This window comes from Notamacropus eugenii, chromosome 5 (genome assembly GCF_028372415.1).
Source record: "Notamacropus eugenii isolate mMacEug1 chromosome 5, mMacEug1.pri_v2, whole genome shotgun sequence".
NCBI lineage: Eukaryota > Metazoa > Chordata > Mammalia > Diprotodontia > Macropodidae > Notamacropus > Notamacropus eugenii.
In genome coordinates this window covers 204,883,486-204,901,808 of record NC_092876.1, presented here as the reverse complement: position 1 = coordinate 204,901,808, position 18,323 = coordinate 204,883,486, and the positions used below count along the sequence as shown (strand labels likewise).

The 18,323-nt window shown below is 35.3% G+C and overlaps 1 protein-coding gene across 6 annotated transcripts in view; it reads right to left on the bottom strand.

Moving 5' to 3' along the window:
* The window catches only part of NBEA (neurobeachin), a 783,989-nt gene that overhangs the window by 442,832 nt on the left and 322,834 nt on the right, over positions 1-18,323 (bottom strand). For all 6 annotated transcript variants that reach the window (XM_072611897.1, XM_072611896.1, XM_072611899.1 and 3 more), the window contains one exon: positions 3,108-3,235. In XM_072611897.1, the coding sequence (XP_072467998.1) occupies positions 3,108-3,235 (128 nt within the window). The remainder of the gene's footprint in view (positions 1-3,107; positions 3,236-18,323) is intronic.

Sequence of the window (18,323 nt, the reverse complement as noted above, 5' to 3'; positions counted from 1 at the left end):
CTCAGTTTTGTTGGGTAGGTGATTCTTGATTTTAATCCTAGCTCCTCTGACCTCTGGAATATCATATTCTAAGTCCTCTCATCCCTTAATGTAGAAGCTGCTAGATTTTGTGTTATCCTGACTGTGTTTCCACAATATTCAAATTGTCTCTTTCTGGCTGCCTGCAATATTTTCTCCTTGACCTGGGAATTCTGGAATTTAGCTACAATATTCCTAGGAGCTTTCCTTTGGGGATCTCTTTCAAGAGGCAATTGGTAGATTCTGTCAATTTCTATTTTACCCTCTGGCTCCAGAATATCAGGGCAATTTTCCTTGATAATTTCTTGAAAGATGAAGTTGAGGCTCTTTTTTTTTGATCATGGTTTCAGATAGTCCAATAATTTTTAAAGTATCTCTCCTGGATCTATTTTCCAGGTCAATGGTTTTTTTCCATGAGATATTTCATGCTGCCATCTATTTTCTCATTGTTTTGGTCCTGTTTTAAAATTTCTTGATTTCTCATAAAGTCATTAGCTTTCATTTGCTCCATTCTAATTTTTAAGGAATTATTTTCTTCAGTCCCTGTTGGACTTCCTTTTCCATTTCACCAATTCTTCTTTTTAAGGCATTCTTCTCAATGGCTTTTTGGACCTCTTTTGCCATTTGAGTTGGTCTATTTTTCAAGGCATTATTTTCTTCAGTATTTTTGGGGGTCTCCTTTAGCAAGTTATTGACTCATTTTCATGATTTTCTTGCATCACTCTCATTTTACTTCCCAATTTTTCCTCTACTTCTCTTATTTCATCTTCAAAATCCTTTCTGAGCTCTTCCATGGCCTGAGACCAATTCATATTTTTTCTTGGAGGATTTTTATGTAGGAATTTTGATTCTCTTCTCTTCTTCTGGCTGTATGTTTTGATCTTCTTTGTCACCAAAGTCAGATTCTATAATCTGAGTTTTTTTTGCTGTTTGCTCATTTTCCCAGTCATTTACTTGACTTTCTAACTTTTTGTTAAGGTAGGACTCTGCTTCCAGCGTGGAGAGCATACTGTCCTAATCTTCAGGGGTTTCGTGCAGCTGTTTTCAGAGGTACTTCTAAGGGTCTGTAAATTTTCAGTTCTTCCAAGGTAGTATGATCAAAGGAGAGGTGTTTACTCCTTTCCTGGTCTGTGCTCTGGTCTGTGGGTGATCACAAGCACTCTTCTCTACCTTTGAACTGTGAGAAGGATTCCTTCTCCACTGTACCACAAGCTCCACCACACCAACACTCCTCTTCACCCCAGGACCACCACCCAGGACTGTAACCCCGATCCAAGGAGGGCAAAGCAAGAGAATCCTGTTTCAGCATCAGGAAAGAGATCCTTGCAATCGCCCTATGATCAGCCACTTGATCCCCACTGTCTGCAGGCTGGGAGTTCTGGAAGCAGTCACTGCTACTGCTGCAACCACCTCTGTCACCCCAGGGATGGGGTAGGACCACCCTCCTCTCTCACCCAGGTCCAACAGCATTTTCCCACTGACCTTCTATGCTGCCTTTGGCATTTGTGGACCTAGAAGTCTAGAAACTGCCACAGATGCCAGTGATTCAGGTCCAAGGCCTGCTCCAGCCCCATCTATCCTGGTGTTGCCCACAATGGACTGTGCTCTGCTCCCAGCCCAGTGAGACAGACCCTTACTGTGGACCCTCCAGGCTGAGTTGGGCTGGAGATTTATTTCACTCCATCATTTTGTGGATTCTGTACCTCTAGAACTTAGAGTTATTTTTTACAGGTATTCAGAGGAGTTTGAAGGAGAGCTCAAGCAAATCCCTGCTTTTACTTCACCATCTTGGCTCCGCCCCTAATTTCAGCTTTATTAAATGAAAGAATGACAGATTTATGAAATACGTCTATGTGCAACGCATTGTGCTATCATTTTTCTGCATGAATCAGTCAAATGCAATTGTTAGTCAATCAGTAAATATTTATTAAGTGCCCAACATGTATACAAAGAGAGATAAAAAAACAGTTCCTGCTCTCAAGGCACTCACAGTCTAATGAGGGAGACAACATATATGTTGCTAAGACAACAAGCTTAAGACAATGAATGTCCTGGATGCAAGCAATTCACTATTGTAAATGAACAATTTGGTGTAGGTTGAAGATGTTTTTGATTAATATTCAAATCTAGACTTCTTCATTTCTTTCTAATAAATCTGTCCAGAATGGGGAGGTGAAGTAAAAAAAGTGGTAGTAACCATGCTGGATAAAAAAAGACAGGGAACTTGCTTGTATGTAGCTAAATAGTAGGATAAAGTGAATAGCTAGCTAGAACAGCATCTGGTACATATTAGGCACTTAACAAATGACTGCTGACTTTATGTGAGTAAATAGTTACATATACAGTAGCCTTCCCAGTGTGATACAGAAAGGTAACAGGTAAATTATGTTGAAGAGATTAGGACATGTTCCCATAGAACATTAATAGTTTTATTTCATTTTCTTATTTCTAAATTTATATTCACCAAGAATTAGTTCTCACTGACTTTCTTTTTAAAGTTCTGTTCTGACTGAATACTGAACTAATGAGGACTGACTGTAGAAACAAACATCTTGCCCAATTCTTATGTACAGACACAGATGGTAGATATGAGCTGTTTTCCCAGTTTCTTCTACTTGACCTCCAAGAATGTGCTTTTTATTCATTTGCTTTATATATTCACTAAATTATACTCCCACTACATGTGAAATTACTTAACTGACTCAATGAAATTTAATTCAGGAAACATTTATTAGACACTTCACAGTGTCTTATGGGTTGGGTAGTGGTTACATTTTGATAAGATTCCCCACTATTCTGTCCTGGTTTTTCTCTTGATTCATAGAAAATATTTCTGAAATGGCTAACAAGGGCTGTAAGTTGTAGTCTGTGGTTCTGTAACAGCACATTCTGACTTTCCTTCCTATATTTATGCAAGTTGTCTCTACCATTACCAAGTATCACATTTCTTTAGTAATTATTTCTTTAAAAATATACACTGCCTCAAAGCATACAGGTTAATATACAGGAAAAATATTTAGCACAGATACAGCAAAAAAAAAAGAAAAGAAAAGAAAAGGAAAAAAAGAAAAAAAGAAAAGAAACTGTACCTTCAATCAACAGCTCTTGTCCATGACTACCAAGTAGTGTGCGAGAGAGGAATGGGGCAAAGTCTACAAATATTTCACGAAGAAGAGGGGCAACTTTTTCTAAAGCTCTTTCAAGTTTTGCAGTGATGCTGTTGAAAATAAAATATGAAAACTAATTAACATCAATAAATGCAAATAATAATATTGTTCATGTTGAGCTTTAAAATTTTCAGGCTACTTTACATACATCTTGTTATTCAAGCCTCACAACAGTCCTCTAATATAAATATTATTATTCTCATTTTCAAATGAGGAAACCAAGGATCAGAGAGGTAAAGTGACTTGTCCAAGGCACCATAAATAAAAAATATCAGGTGTTAGGATCTGAATACAAATGTTCCTGCCTTCAAACTCAACACTACACCCACTATACCACATTCCTAAGTTTAGCTTTTAATTTAGCTTTTTTTTCCCCAAAAAACTTATCAAAGCACAATTCTCTACCCAATGAATTGGAGACCAATGTCATGAAAGGTGATGAGAAACAAAAAGTTTTTTCATAGACATAGAAGAATGCCTGAAATGCCTGCATTAAAATGAAGTGGACTTATGCACATTCCAAAGCGCTATACACTAAGAATAGCTATAAGAGTTGACATTAGAATCTCTGATCAGGGTAGCTTATAACCCAGTCATAACTGAAAGTTCTACATAAAATGGGTTTTTATTTCCTAGTGTGGGATTAGACATTATTAATAAAACCACAATGCCTATACCTTTGAATTACATGATAAAACACATGCCAAAGTCATGTTCCAAAAGGTTCTTTATCCCAAAAGGTTCTTTATCCCTTCCTAGGAAACCTACAATAAGAACATATAGGCACATACCCTAAAACAGTTATTTCCCTCTAACTTGAGTAATTATATAATTCTATATTGATTATCTTCATTCAAAAGCTGAAGATTGGATAATTGAAAATAGTAAGTAAACTAAAAGTCACATTTATTTAAAACAACTGATGATGGGGAAAAGAATCTAGGATTACACTATCTATTAAGGAAAAGCAGCCTCAGATTAGAACTTTGAGGCAAAGGGGGTGGAGCCAAGTTGGCAGAGTAGGAGAAGGAACTCCTCTGAACTCTCTCATATTCCCTTCCAAACAACTTTAAAATAAGGACTTAAATTGATTTCTGGAGTAGCAAAACCAAAAAAAAGGTCAGGTGAAATAATTTTCTAGCCCAAGACAACTTAGAAGGTCCGCAAGAAAGGTGGGATTTAGCCTGCAGCACTTGGCTGTGCTGTAGTACGAGCAACAGGTCTTAGAGATGGCTACATCAGAGGCGGTATCATCTTCTGGAACTCTCAGCCTACTGATAATAAAAGGGTCAGACAACTGGTCCTAAAGAGATTATAAAGGATCCTTTGCTGACACTTGAGTGGAGGACTCTTTTGCATAGCACATACAGGTCCAGGTTGCAGTACCAAAGTGAAAAGAAGTACTAACACTTGCAGCCAAAGAGAAGCAGAGGTCTAGGTCACCATTCCAGGGCAGAAAAGAATACTAGTCATTGAGACTGTAGGATAGCACATTTCCAAAGCCAAGAGGAGTGCTGTGGCATCAAGGAAACAAGATCCTTTTCTGGGTAAAGGACAGAACACAGGCCAAACACCTCTCCTTAGATTACACCACCTTGGAAACACTGAAAAGATTGAGACACCTAGAACTATCGCTGAAGACAGCAACATAAAAAACATGAAGCTTGGGACAATTCCCCTTACCCCATCAGGACAGCCTAACTTTGACATAAAGTTAAATGTCAAGAAACATACAGGAAAAATAAGCAAACAAAGCATAACTAAAAAAAAAAATAAAAACCTGACAATAAAGAGTTACTATGGTAACAGGGAAGATCAAGATATAAATTTGAAAGAAGACAACAATATCAAAACTACCATATCCAAAGCCTCAAAGAAAAGTATGAATTGAACACAAGCCCAACAAGAACAACTGCAAAGAGTCAAAAAGGATTTTAAAAATAAAATTAAAAAGGCAGAGGAAAAATGGGGAAAAGGAAAGACAGTGATGCAAGAAAATAATGAAGAATCAACAGATTAGTAAAAGAGGTACCAAAAATATCAAAGAAAACACCTTAAAAATTCTCTGACGAGTAAAAACTCCTTAAAAAGCAGAATTGGGGGAAAAAAATACAAAAAAATCACTGAGGAAAAGAACTCTTCAAAAAGTGGAACTGATCAAATGGGAAAGGAGATAGAAAAACTCAAATGAAGAAAATAATTATCTGAAAATGAACAGTGCAAGTGGAAGCTACTGACTGCATGAGACATGAATAAAGAATAAACCAAAAATCCAAAAAATGAAAAAAAAATAAAAGAAAATGTGAATATATTATTGAACAAAGAAGTGGCATAGAAAATAGATCAAGGAGAAATAATTTAAGAATTACTGCACTATCTAAAAGCTATGATCAAAAAAGAGCTTACATATCATCTTTCAAGAAATTACCAAGGAAGACTATGTGGATACTTTAGAACCAAAGGGTAAAATAGTCACTGAAAGAAATCACTGGCCACCTCCTGAAAGAGACCCCAAAATAAAAACTACCAGGAATATTACAGCTAAATTCCAGAGTCCCCTGGTGAAGGAGAAAATATTGTAAGCAGTCAAAAAGGGACAACTGAAATACTGCAGGGCCACCATGAGGATCACATAAGATTTAGCAGTTTTCATAGTAAAGGATCAAAGGGCTCAGAATAGGTCAATGTGGAAGGCAAAGGAGATGGAATTACAACAAAGAATCACCTACCCAGCAAAACTAATTATAATCTTTCAGGGGAAAAAAATGGGACATTTAATGAAGCAGAGGAGTTTCAAGTATTCCTGATAAAAAGACCAGAGCCGAACAGAAAATGTAACTTTCAAATAAAAGATTCAAAGAACCATAAAAAGGAAAACAGGAAAGAGAAATCATAAGGAATTCAATAAAGTTAAACTGCTTACATTCCTATAGGAAAAGATGATAATTATAATCCCTAAGAATTTTATCATTTATGAGGGGAGGTAGAAGGAGTATACATAGATATCACAGTTGTGAACTGGTTATGATGGCATGATTTTTTAAAAAAATTAAGAGTTCCTACAATGGATGGGAATATGGGGCTTGGGGATATGGACAACACTTAAACCTTACTCTCACTGCAATTGGCTCAAAGACAGAACAACATACACACTCAGCTGGGTACAGAAATCTATCTTACCCAACAGGGAAACAGGGGAAGAAGATAAGAGAAGGTGGGGGGAGTGATAGAAGGGAGGGTGGATTAAAGCAGATAGAGTTTGGAAGCAAAAGACACTTTTGAGGAGGGGCAAAGTAAAAAGAGAGGGAAAGATAAACAGAAAAAAAGTAGGATGGAGAGAAGTATACAGTAATCATAACTGTGAATGGGATGAACTCACCCATAAAATGGAAGCAGATAGAAGATTGGATCAAAAACCATAATCCAACAAGATTTTGTTTACAAGAAACACACTCGAAACAGAGAAACACACAGAGTAAGGAGTCAGAGTTTCAGCTGAGGCAAAGAAAAGAGCAGGGGGTAGGGTAGCAATCATGATCTCAGAGAAATCAAAGGCAAAAAAAGACCTAATTAAAAGAGATAAGCAAGAAAGCTACATTTTGTTAAAAGGTACCTTGTACCATGAAAACATACATGCATCAAATAGCATAGCGCTAAAATTCTTATAGGAAAAGTTAAATGAGTTGCAGGAACAAATAGACACTAAAACAGTATTAGTAGGGGACCTATAGTTTCCTTCTCCTAACTAGATCAATTTAAGAGAAATCATAGATGTCTATAGAAAGTTGAATAGGAAATGAAAGGAGTACACCTTTTTCTAAGCTGTTGTACCCTGGCTATTTCAAAAAAATTGACTGTAGATTAGGGAATTAAAACCTCACAAACAAATACAGAAAGTAAAAAATCCTCAACACAGTCTTATTCAGGCCATAACATAGTAAAATTATATTCAACATAGGGCCATGAAAATAAAGATCAAAAATTAAATGGAAACCAAATAACCTAATCCTAAAGAATGAGTCAAAGACCTACTCATAGAAACATTAAACAATTTCATTAAAGATAATGACAATAATAAGACAAAAATACAAAATGTTCAGGGATACAGCCAAAGTAGTACTATGTAGTATATCTTTACAAAGTAGTATATCTTTAAAGGCTTCTATCAATAAAATAGAGGAAGAGTAGATCAACGAATTGGGCATATAACTTAAAAAAACTGGAGAACAAATTAAAAATCTACAATTAAATACTAAATTGGAAACCCTGAAAATCAAAGGAGAGATGAATAAAACAAAGTAGGAAAACCATTGAACTAACAAATAAAACTAGGAGCTGGTTTTATGAAAGGAAAACAATAAAATATATAAACTGGTTAGTTTGATTTTATAACAAATTACTCATATCAAAAATGAAAAGGATGAATTCACCACCAATGAAGATTAAAAAAAAATTATTGGGAGAAATTTTGCTCAATTACATGCCAACAAATCTAACAATTTAAGTGAAATGAGTATTTACAAATATATAAATTGCTCATATTTTTATTTTTCTCCAATTACATGTAAAAACAGTTTTTAACACTTTTTAACTTTTGAGTTCTAAATTCTCTCCCTCTCTCTTTCCCCTCCCCCCTCACTGAAATGACAAGCAATCTGATATAGGTTATACATGTACAGTCATGCAAAATATTTTCATATTAGTCATGCTGTAACAGAAAACAGACCAAAAAAAGCCCCCAAGAAAAATAAAGCAAAAAAAAACAAAACAAAATACACTTGAATCTGCATTCAAATTCCATCATTTTTCCCCTCTGGGGACAGATAGCATGTTCCATAAGTCCTTCAGAATTGTCTTTGGTCATTGTATTGCTGAGAGGCAGTCACAGTTGGTTATCATATAATATTGTTATTGCTGTATATAATATCCTGGTTCTGCTCACTTCACTTCACATCAGTTTATGTAAACCTTTCCAGGTTTTCGGAGAGCATCCTGATCATCAGTTCTTACAAGAGAATAGTATTCTATCACAATCAAATATCACAACTTGCTTAGCCATTCCCCAGCTGATGGGCAGCCCTCAACTTCCAATTCTTTGACACTACAAAAAGAGCTGATGTTAGTATTTTTGTACATTACAAATCCTTTCCCTTTTAGAAAAAATCTCTGCTAAATCTTGTTATCCTTACTGTGGCTCCATGATATTTGAATTATTTCTTTCTGATTGCTTGTGATATTTTCTCCTTGACCTGGTCACTCTGGAATTTGACAGGGAGTTTCCATTTTGGGATGTCTTTTAGGACTTGATTGGTAGATTCTTTTAATTTCTATTTTACCTGCCAATTCTAGAATATAAAGGCAGTTTTCCTTGGTAATATCTTGAAAGATGATGTGTAGGCTCTTTTTTATCATGACTTTCACGTAATCCAATAACTCTTAAATTGTCTCTCCACATTTATTTTCCAGGTCAGTTTTTTTTTCTCCAAAGAGATATTTAACATTTTCTATTTTTTCCCCAATTTTTGGATCTTGTTTTATTGTTTTTTGATGTTTCATGAAGTCAGCGACTTCCACTTGGCCCAATTCTCATTTTCAAGGAATTATTTTCTTCAGTGAGCTTTTGTACCACCTTTTCTATTTGGCCAATTTGCTTTGGAAGAAGTTCTTCTCTTTAGTGAATTTTTGTGTGTGTGTGTATATATGTATACACATACATATACATGTATATATATGTATATACATACGTGCGTGCATGCGTGCGTGTGTATGTGTGTGAATTTTTCCATTCGGCCAGTTCTCCTTTTTATATCATTCTTCTCTTCTGTGGATTTTTGTGCTTCTTTTATCATTTGGTCCATTTTGTTTTTTGAGATGTTATTTTCTTCAATATTTTTTGTATGCCTCCTTTACCAAGCTATTGACTCTTTTTTCATTTTCTTGTATCACTGTCAATTTCTTTTCACCATTTTTCCTCTCCCTCATTTATTTGATTTTTAAAATACTTTTTGAGCACTTACAGGTATTCACATTTACCTTTGAGGCTTTAGATGCCTCTATAATCTCCTTCTGACCAGTTGTCTGACTCCCTTAATATCTCTGGGCTAAGAGCTCTGGAGGCATCTGTTGCCACTATTAATTCAGTTTTCCCCTAAGGCCTTCTCCTAGATTGCCTGCTGACCTTCTAAGTTGTCCTGGACTCGACAATTATTTCATGCCATCATTTTGGGGGTTCTGTCATTCCACAATTTATTTTGAGGAGCTATTTAAAGTTGTTTGGTGGTAAATTTCTGAGAACTCAGGTGAGTCCCTGACTTTTCTCCACTATCTTTGCTTTATCCCAAATTACCCAGATTCACTGAAGAGCTAATGAAATACTTATGAGCTTTTAATCAAAATTTGAGAGTCTGAGGATGATAACAGGTGGTAAAGAGAAGGCAGTATAACTGAGGTAAGTGGGACAGCCTATGCAAAGGCAAATAAGATGGAGATGCTATCTAGTGCATGAGAGAAAGTAAATAGGCCAGTTGGGTTAGATAGATAGATGCAGAGAGGAATAAGGTTGGGAAACCTTATCCAGAGCCAGAATAGTTTGTGTTTGAATTTAGAGAGAAACGTGAGCCACTTGACCTTCCTGAGAAAGTGACAGGGTAAGACCTGTGCTTTGGGATCATCATTTTAGTAGCTCCACAGATTATTGACTGAAAGGGAAGGGACTGAAAGTAGAGAACTAGGTTATGAAATTAACAACACTCTAGAAAAGAAGTAAAAAAGAACTGAAATAAAGTGATGACCATGATAGTGAAGAGAAAGGGATCAATATAAAGAGACTTTATGGAGGAAGGATCGACAAGGAATAAAGTCTACTTGGATATGATAGTGAATGAAAGTGAAAAACCAAGGGTATTTCCAAGGTGGCAAAACTGGATGAACAGAACTGGAATATGAGGAAAAGAGGTGGGTTTAGAGGGTAAAAATGATTTCTGTTTTGGGAGTGGAACAGTTAAAAATTGAACAAAACAGAGTGAGAAGTGGTCAGACAGACAAAGAGAAGCAAGAAAACGCAGTGTCATCTGTGAATCTTAATTATTTCTTTGTTTTAATCTTAATTATTTCTTAATTGTATCATACCCTAAACCCATTAAATTTGGCTGCTCCAATTAGGCAGGGTGAAGATTCAAACTAAAGTTCTCGAATTACAGAACTGGAAGAAAACTTCAAAGACTATTTACTTTAATCCTCACCTAAAGCATGAATTCCTTTTTCCTTATCAAAGTAATTAATAAAGTGCTTTTGAAGGTATGGATTAAAAAGTTTTTTTAAAGGGACAACAAAGGAATCAACATAGATAAAGGGTGGTTGCACTTAAATTCCAATGAAAACTAGGAATAGCTACAATTATAAAATCTCAAAAAACTACAACTTTTCCCAATTTTTTGTTACTTTTACTATATTTTTATGATCTATTAAAATTGTCCACTGAGAGACGAGAGGGTAGTGACTATGTGAGCAAAGAGAAGGGGATAAATAGGAAATGGAGTGGAAGAAGAATCAACAAGATTTGTCAACCAATTGAAAAAGAGGGAAGGAGCAAAGGAGGAAAGAAGACTGAAGGATGATTTCAAGATTACAAATAGGTAGGTAGAATGGTAGTGCTCTTTTTAAAAAATGCTTTTTGTTAGTTTATGTTCTTATTTTTTACATTCATTTAAAAAAATTTTAAGTTCCAACGTCTTTCCCTCCCCTCAGCCTCTCCCACCCATCAAGAACATAAGCAATATGATACCCATTATACATGGGAAGTCACACAAAACATTTCCAAATTAGCCATGTTGCCAAAAAAAAGCAGGAAAAATATAGTAAAAGAATTATGCTTCAACATACATTCAGACCACATCAGTTCTTTCCCTGGAGGTAGATAGCATTTTTCATCATAAGTCCCTGGAAATTATCTTGGATCACTGTATTGCTGAGAAAATATAAGTTATTCACAGTTGATATTATACCATATTCCTGTTACTGAGTATAACAATCTCCTGGTACTGCTCACTTCACTTTGCATCAGTTCACATTACATCCTCCCAGGTTTTTCTGAAATTATCCCACTTGTCATTTCTTAGAGCACAATAGTATTCCATAACAATCATATACCATAATTTGCTCAATCATTCCTAAATTAATGAGCATCCCCTTCACTTACAATTCATTACCACCACAAAAAAAGTTGCTATAAATATTTTATTTCCATTTTCTTTGATCTCTGTGATACAGATTTGGTAGTGGAATGGCAGGGTCAAAAAGTATACAAAGCTTTATAGCTCATTGGGCATAGTTCCAAATTAGTCTCCAGAATGGCTGGATCAGTTCATCCACCAACACAGCATTAGCATCTCTATTTTTCTGTATCCCGTATAACATTTATCACTTTCTTTTCCTGTCATGTTGGCTAATCTGATAAAGTGTGAATTGGTAAGTAGTGATGTTCTTAATAGAATTAAGGAAATTATTAATTTTGAAGGGAGGTGAATTTCCTGTTTTTAGACATAAAAAATTTGGTATTTCAATGTGACATCAAAGTAGAGGCATAGAGCAGATAATTACTGACATAGGCCTGGAATTGAGGACAGTGATTATGACTGGTTAAGTAAATTTGAGAATCGTCTGCAAAGAGATAATAATGAAATCCAGGAGAATGACTGAAATTATTATATAGAAAGATGAAGAAAGAGAAGAGAAGCAGGGCCCAGAACAGAGCTGTTAGAGACACTTAACAGCTGTGGATAGATAATGAATCAGCAAAGCTGAGTAAGAAGGAACAGTCAACAGGGAAATAGGATAAATAGAAGAGAGAAGTCACAAAAGGCTAAGGAGGAACAGAATCCATCAGGATATCAGGTGCTTAACAGTGTTAATAGTTAAAGAGAAATCAAGAAGAAAATGAACCGAAGAAAGCTATTGAGATTACTGGTAACTTTTGAGATAGCAGATTCAATAAAATGGTGGGAGTGAAAGCCAGATCACAAAATCATGTAGATTAAAGAGTATTTGGGAGATGAGGGTTAGGAAGCAAGTGTCAATGAATCTTTCTAGGAAGTTAATTATGAAAGGGAGAAGATAACATGATAACCTGAGAAGATGGTAAGATTAAATGGAAATTTCTTTTTTAAAATTATGGGGAAAACCTAGCAATATTTGTAGTCAGCAGAAAGAATTAGCCGATAGGGAGGGACTGAAAATGAGACAGGGACAATGAAGCACAGTATGACCTACCAAAGGAGATGGGAAAAGAAGGGATTAAGGACACAAATATACAAGTGACAGGGTTGTTATCCTGAATGTAGTATGGTGGAACACTCAGGGCGGCTATAGGGTTTAAACAGTCTTCTAATTGAAACTGTACTCCAATAACCTCAGGCAGAAATAATTTTTAAAGTGGCTTATAAGAGCCCCAATTTCCCAACTATTCAACATACTATGGGAAATTCACAGGGGAGCCCAAGATATTTAAATTTTTGACCTAACTACTAATAAACAGAAGGGTTAGGTATTTCTTTTCTTTTGGCCTAAGGCTTATGTGAAAAAATTGTTAAGACACTAAGGGAGCTGTGAAATGATAAAATTTGTGAATCTTGAGGCTAGAGAAAAAAAACAAATCTATTAGGGGAAAAAGATGAAAAAGGCAGTTGTCACAAAATTTCCTTGAAGACTCAAGAGCTCCCCACAAAGTCTCAAGAAGTATTTTTACATTCTTTCTGCCTAGAAGGCACACAAGTCAAGTCCCAGATCACTACACTTAGGAGCAAAGCTAACCCAAGTTGCCCCATATCTGCATGACAACTTCCTTTTAAAATGGTCCTGGCTGGTACCGTTTGAGTATGAGAAGTTAAATTATATATTCTTAGCTCCTGATCCACAAGGTATGGCAAGGAGAAATGCTAAATTTTCTTCAGTGACTACAATAAAGGAAAACAGATCCAGTGATGATGACAATGATGATGACAATGATGGTGGCTGAAATTTATATAGCTATTAATGACTTACAACATACTTTCCTATATATTAACTCACATGAGCATCATAACAACCTTGTGAAGTATGTCCTTATTATCCCCATTAAGGTAAACTTAAGCCAAGTGCCTTGGCCTGGGTTCCCCAGCTATGAAGTATCTGATGTAATATTTAACAGTCTTTCTGTTTTCTTAGTCTTTCTGTCTCCAAGTTTAGCGTTCTATCAATTATTCAATATTATTTATCTATAACTAACACGTATAGGGCTTCAAAGTTTATGCACACTATCTCATTTGATTCTCAAAACAACTGTGACAGAAGGCAGAGAGCCAGTGTGGAGAAGTGTAAACAACACAGTGGCTATACTGACACCAGTTATTACCTTGAGTAAGTCACTCAACTAACTTTTCTGGGCTTCCATTTTCTTATCTGCAAAATAAGAGAACTGGACTAAATGGGATCTGTATGTCTTTCTAACTCTAAATTCATGATGCTATCTAAGGGTAAGTGTTCAGCATGTCTGAAATACAAACTGGGGAAGAGAGAGAATTTTACAAGGTCTAACCTGAGCCAGGATATTATGCTGCTCATTAAGATTAGAGAGATGAAAATGAACAGTTCCTGTTCTCAAGGAATATGAATTCTTGAGGGAAACAACATGTACACATGTTAGCATATACAAAATAAATACAATATGAGATCAAAAGAGCATACATTTATACCTGGAAGGGACCTTATAAGCCATTATTCCAGTACTCTCATTTTACAAGTGAGGAATTCAGATCAAAAGGTTAAGTTTCCTTCCCAGAGTGACATAGCTACTATCTCAGACAGTATTTTAATCCAGAACATTCTGATTCCAAGTACAGCACTCTACTCACCAAACCACAGGGCAATTACCAAAGCAGTTAAATACAAATTAGGGAGGCAGAACTCTAGCAGTAGGGGAAAGGGGGATTTTGTAAAGTAATAGCTTTTGTGTACAAAGTAGTACTTGAGCTGTTATCTTGAGATAAAGAGGAGTTAAGGGCAAAGGTAAAGGTAAAAGAGAGAGTACATTTCAGGGATGACCAGTGTAAAGCACGGATATAAAAGATGGAATACTACATGGACGGAACAGAGGGACCAGTACCTTAGATTGGAGAAAGGAGAATAATATATACAAGGAGGTTGGAAAGACTGGTTGAGCACAGTTTGTGAAGAGCTTTAAAAGCCAGACAGATTTAGGTTTCATCCTACAGTAGTTGAGAGCCATTAGAATTTGCTAAGTAAAGAAATGACATGATCATATCTGTACTTAATGAAATTCATTTTAGTAGCTTAGCAGAAGATGGAGTGGAGAGAAATTTGAAACAGTTAGATGTTACAAAACTTAATTCAGTTTAAATACAGGGGTTAATATAATAGCCCCCAAGGTTCACTTGCTTTTGAACCCCTGTAGGTCATCATCCAAATTTCCCATCCCTCACCACTCAATTATTATTTCTATCCCCCTCAACCTTCCTAGCCCCAAATTACCCACCACTTCCACTGTGCCCTCTGGAATGCCTGTTCCATAAGCAATACACTTCCCTTCATCCTAAATCTTTGCAATATACATATTGATTCCTCTTCAAATACTCTAATCACTCAATTTGTCAACCTACTCATTTCCCATCATCTACTTTACCTTAGCCATACATTAGATGGTCATACACGTGATCTTGCCACCACCCAAAAATGTACCATTTCTATGTTTAAGAATCCTGAAATGCCCCTACAGGCTCTTCAACCTTCTTTTTGCCTTTCTCTATCAAAATTCTACCGTTTGTTCATACCATGGCTTCTGATTCCTTGGTTCCACAATTCTCTACTGACCATTTTCCCTTGCATTAGCCATTCTCTCCTGTTTTTTTCTATTTTATCTGTAGGTAAACCAATTCAGCTCTACACCATCTTTCTCTCTTGACCGCTTATCATTTCTCTGATAGCACCCTGCCAAGCCTCAGCCTTGGTTCACTCCTACTCTCTCATGTGCTAGTGAGTGAACATGATGAAAATCACACAGCCAACGTAAGGCCACTACAAATATATGTTGCGATAGCAAAATACTGGCTTATCCCAGGACCATTTCTATCTGCACTCCACTGAGCAAGATGAAACCAGTGATGTTTCTACAACAGTTAGTAACAACAATAAGCCAGTCAAACTAAGGCAGCTACAGGAAGATCAACACTTAATTACTAAAAAGGAGGAAGGGGATGGATAAACATTCTCACAATAGTTTATAGAATACTAGGTATTAAAGAATGTCAGCCAGAAAGTGAAATGTCCTAGGGACATGTCTATCTGAACCCTATTTAAAAAAAAAAAGCAGATGATAATGCAAAATACTTAGAAAGCTTTGAAGTGATAGCATTTATGGCTTCATATTAAGCCAGTGAGATAGGTACTATCAGTATCACTATCCCCATTTTTACAGATAAGGAAACAAGTTTAGAGAATACAGAATGCATAAACAGTATTGCAAATTTATCAGTTTTTAATTTATAACTCCTCTTGAGGAATAAAAAGTTAATTGTTTTTATTTAGAATACTGTAAAAACAGTGGGCTCCAGTTCTAATAAACTCCCTTAGAGTTATGTCTATTCATAAAATTAAGGATACTTTTTTGTGTCTGTTAAAGCTAACCTGGGGCAATTGTACAAAATGCTTAGTAAAATACTTTGGTAGAAGCCACAACAAAACCCATGATGCAATGTTTTAAATTTAATTTGGTGCTGCAGTGGTTTGAGAAAATGCTTCTATTGGATGCAGCTGCCTTTGTGTTACTCTGAATGTTTTCACTACAACTGTTGGAACTCTATATAGCAATAAATGTAACTGACTTAAAACAGAAAGTTGAGCACTATAGTGAAGGACCATTGTTGTGATGGGTTACAGAATAAATAATGAATGCATCTTTACTTGGAACAAAACAACCGTACAATTTAGAATCACACAATCTCATAACTGGAAAAAAAACTTCAGGGATTGCTTTGTTCTGAACATACAAAGTAATAATCACTTCTAGGAGATTTCGTACCATATGCTACTGGTTATAAGGACTATGTACAGAGAAGCTGATGATAGGAATATATATGGTTTAGAGCCGAAAGAGATCTTCACAGTCATCTGTTCCAATCTCCTCATTTCACAGAGGAGAAAACTGATGTCCAGAGAGATTAAGTGAATTAATACTTGAGCAGGTGGTAAGGAGGAAAATCAGGATTCAAATCCAGATCTTCTGATTCTAAATCAAGTAATCTGTTCACTGAACCACATTAAAGTTTTTTAGTTTCTTTAATGGAAAAAAATTGGTACAACTAATGAAATTTAATACAAGTAGAACAAGCTACCTTATATATCCTGCCCTTATATAATATGGCTAAAAGAGCTATGAGAAATGTTATTACTATTAAGTAATTATGTAAAATTTGCTTACAAAATATGTTATGATGCTTTAATCATTATATTTTATAACTACTAAAAGATTTATAATTTCACCAGTACATATGAAGGAACCTAATTATATAGAAAGGATAAGTGAAATGTTCAAATAAAGAGGAAAAAATTAAGTTAAAATGCTTGATTATACAAAAGCCTATATACTAATCTTTTGAAAATAAAAATGACCAACTAGGAGCTTTGGCAATAAAATGAAAATCACCTGGCAGTCTGTTCCCCCCCTTCCATGAACTGACTACTTATACAGGATTAATTTAATTGTCTAAACATCTGGTATTGTGTTAACACAATTTCAGAATTTATGACACAGCATCTTCAAGGTAATATAACTTTTGTGGTGTAGTCACCAAACAGCAACAAAAATGCTAATAAAATGCATTCATTTTGTTCAATTCAATACTTAAAATCAAAATCTGACTTTTATTTTTCCTTCATGTCTTTTGAATGGATTTACTAAATAACATAAAACCTTTAAATGTCATGCATGCTCTAAGAAATCTGATGAGGTTACCAGGAAATTAAAAAATGGAAGCTAAATACTATCCATCTTTGTTCAAGCATAAGTTTATTGCCTTTATATGGTATGCTGAATTCCAAATAAACATGTTCCAGGTTTTATTGAATTTAATGCATCTCTGGGGATATCCTCTGATAACTGTAAAAGCTTCCTGGAGTACATGTTTGGGAATTAGTAATTGCTTGTTTTGCAGAAATGGAAGGAAACTAGATGTAAATGGATCTAAGGGAAGAGAAGAAGACTGAAGAGGAAAAACTCAATTTCCAATTAATATATCAAATGGAACTCCACAAAAATTACAAGGCTGGAATTTAAGTGGGACTTCCAAAATATTATGCAGCAAAATGACACACAAAAAAATAAAGACATAAACCGTTAAGCTTGATGTCAGAAATTTAAAGAGCACACGTAAAAAGTGAATAAAATTTCTAACCATTAATGTTAAATAGATGTAGCAACAAAAAGGCTTAATTATTTTTGTCTATTATTGATTTATAATAATATTGTGGAAGGCAATAATTATAGAAATGTCAATTAATATTTTGGGTTTTTTAAAGATTTCAACTGTAAGTAACCTGGAAAATTTTAAATTCTCTAATTTCAATGCGAGAAAATGTTAGACTTAAATAGACTGCCTATCAGCTTTAATATGTTTGAGAATTGCTATTTTTTTTTTTACTTAATGTACGTGTGGAAATATGTATGTAAGCATGTGTATGTGTGCATATTCAAATGTCATCAAAGAAATGAATGATACAAAAAAGGTGGCTGAGACACATGTCAAAAATGAGGGATAACAGATGGAAAGGACAGCCAGAGTGTTCCACTGGTATTCTTACAATGTCAGGGGAAATTGAAGAAATGCACCCAACGTGGTGGACAGAACTCCTGTAGGTAACTTATAGTAGGACTTAGACAAGAGGTATAGGGAGGCTTAATTGTCTGCAAGGATTTTCAAATGGATGAGATCAGATCATAGATACATTTGAGGGAGTATATGTCTGAAAGAAAATTTTCCCATCTGACAGAGAAGGATTTTGTTTAAAATTAATTTATTTATTTTTAGTTTTCAACATTCATTTCCACAACTTTTTGAGTTTTTAATTTTCTCTGCCTCTCTCTTCTTCCCC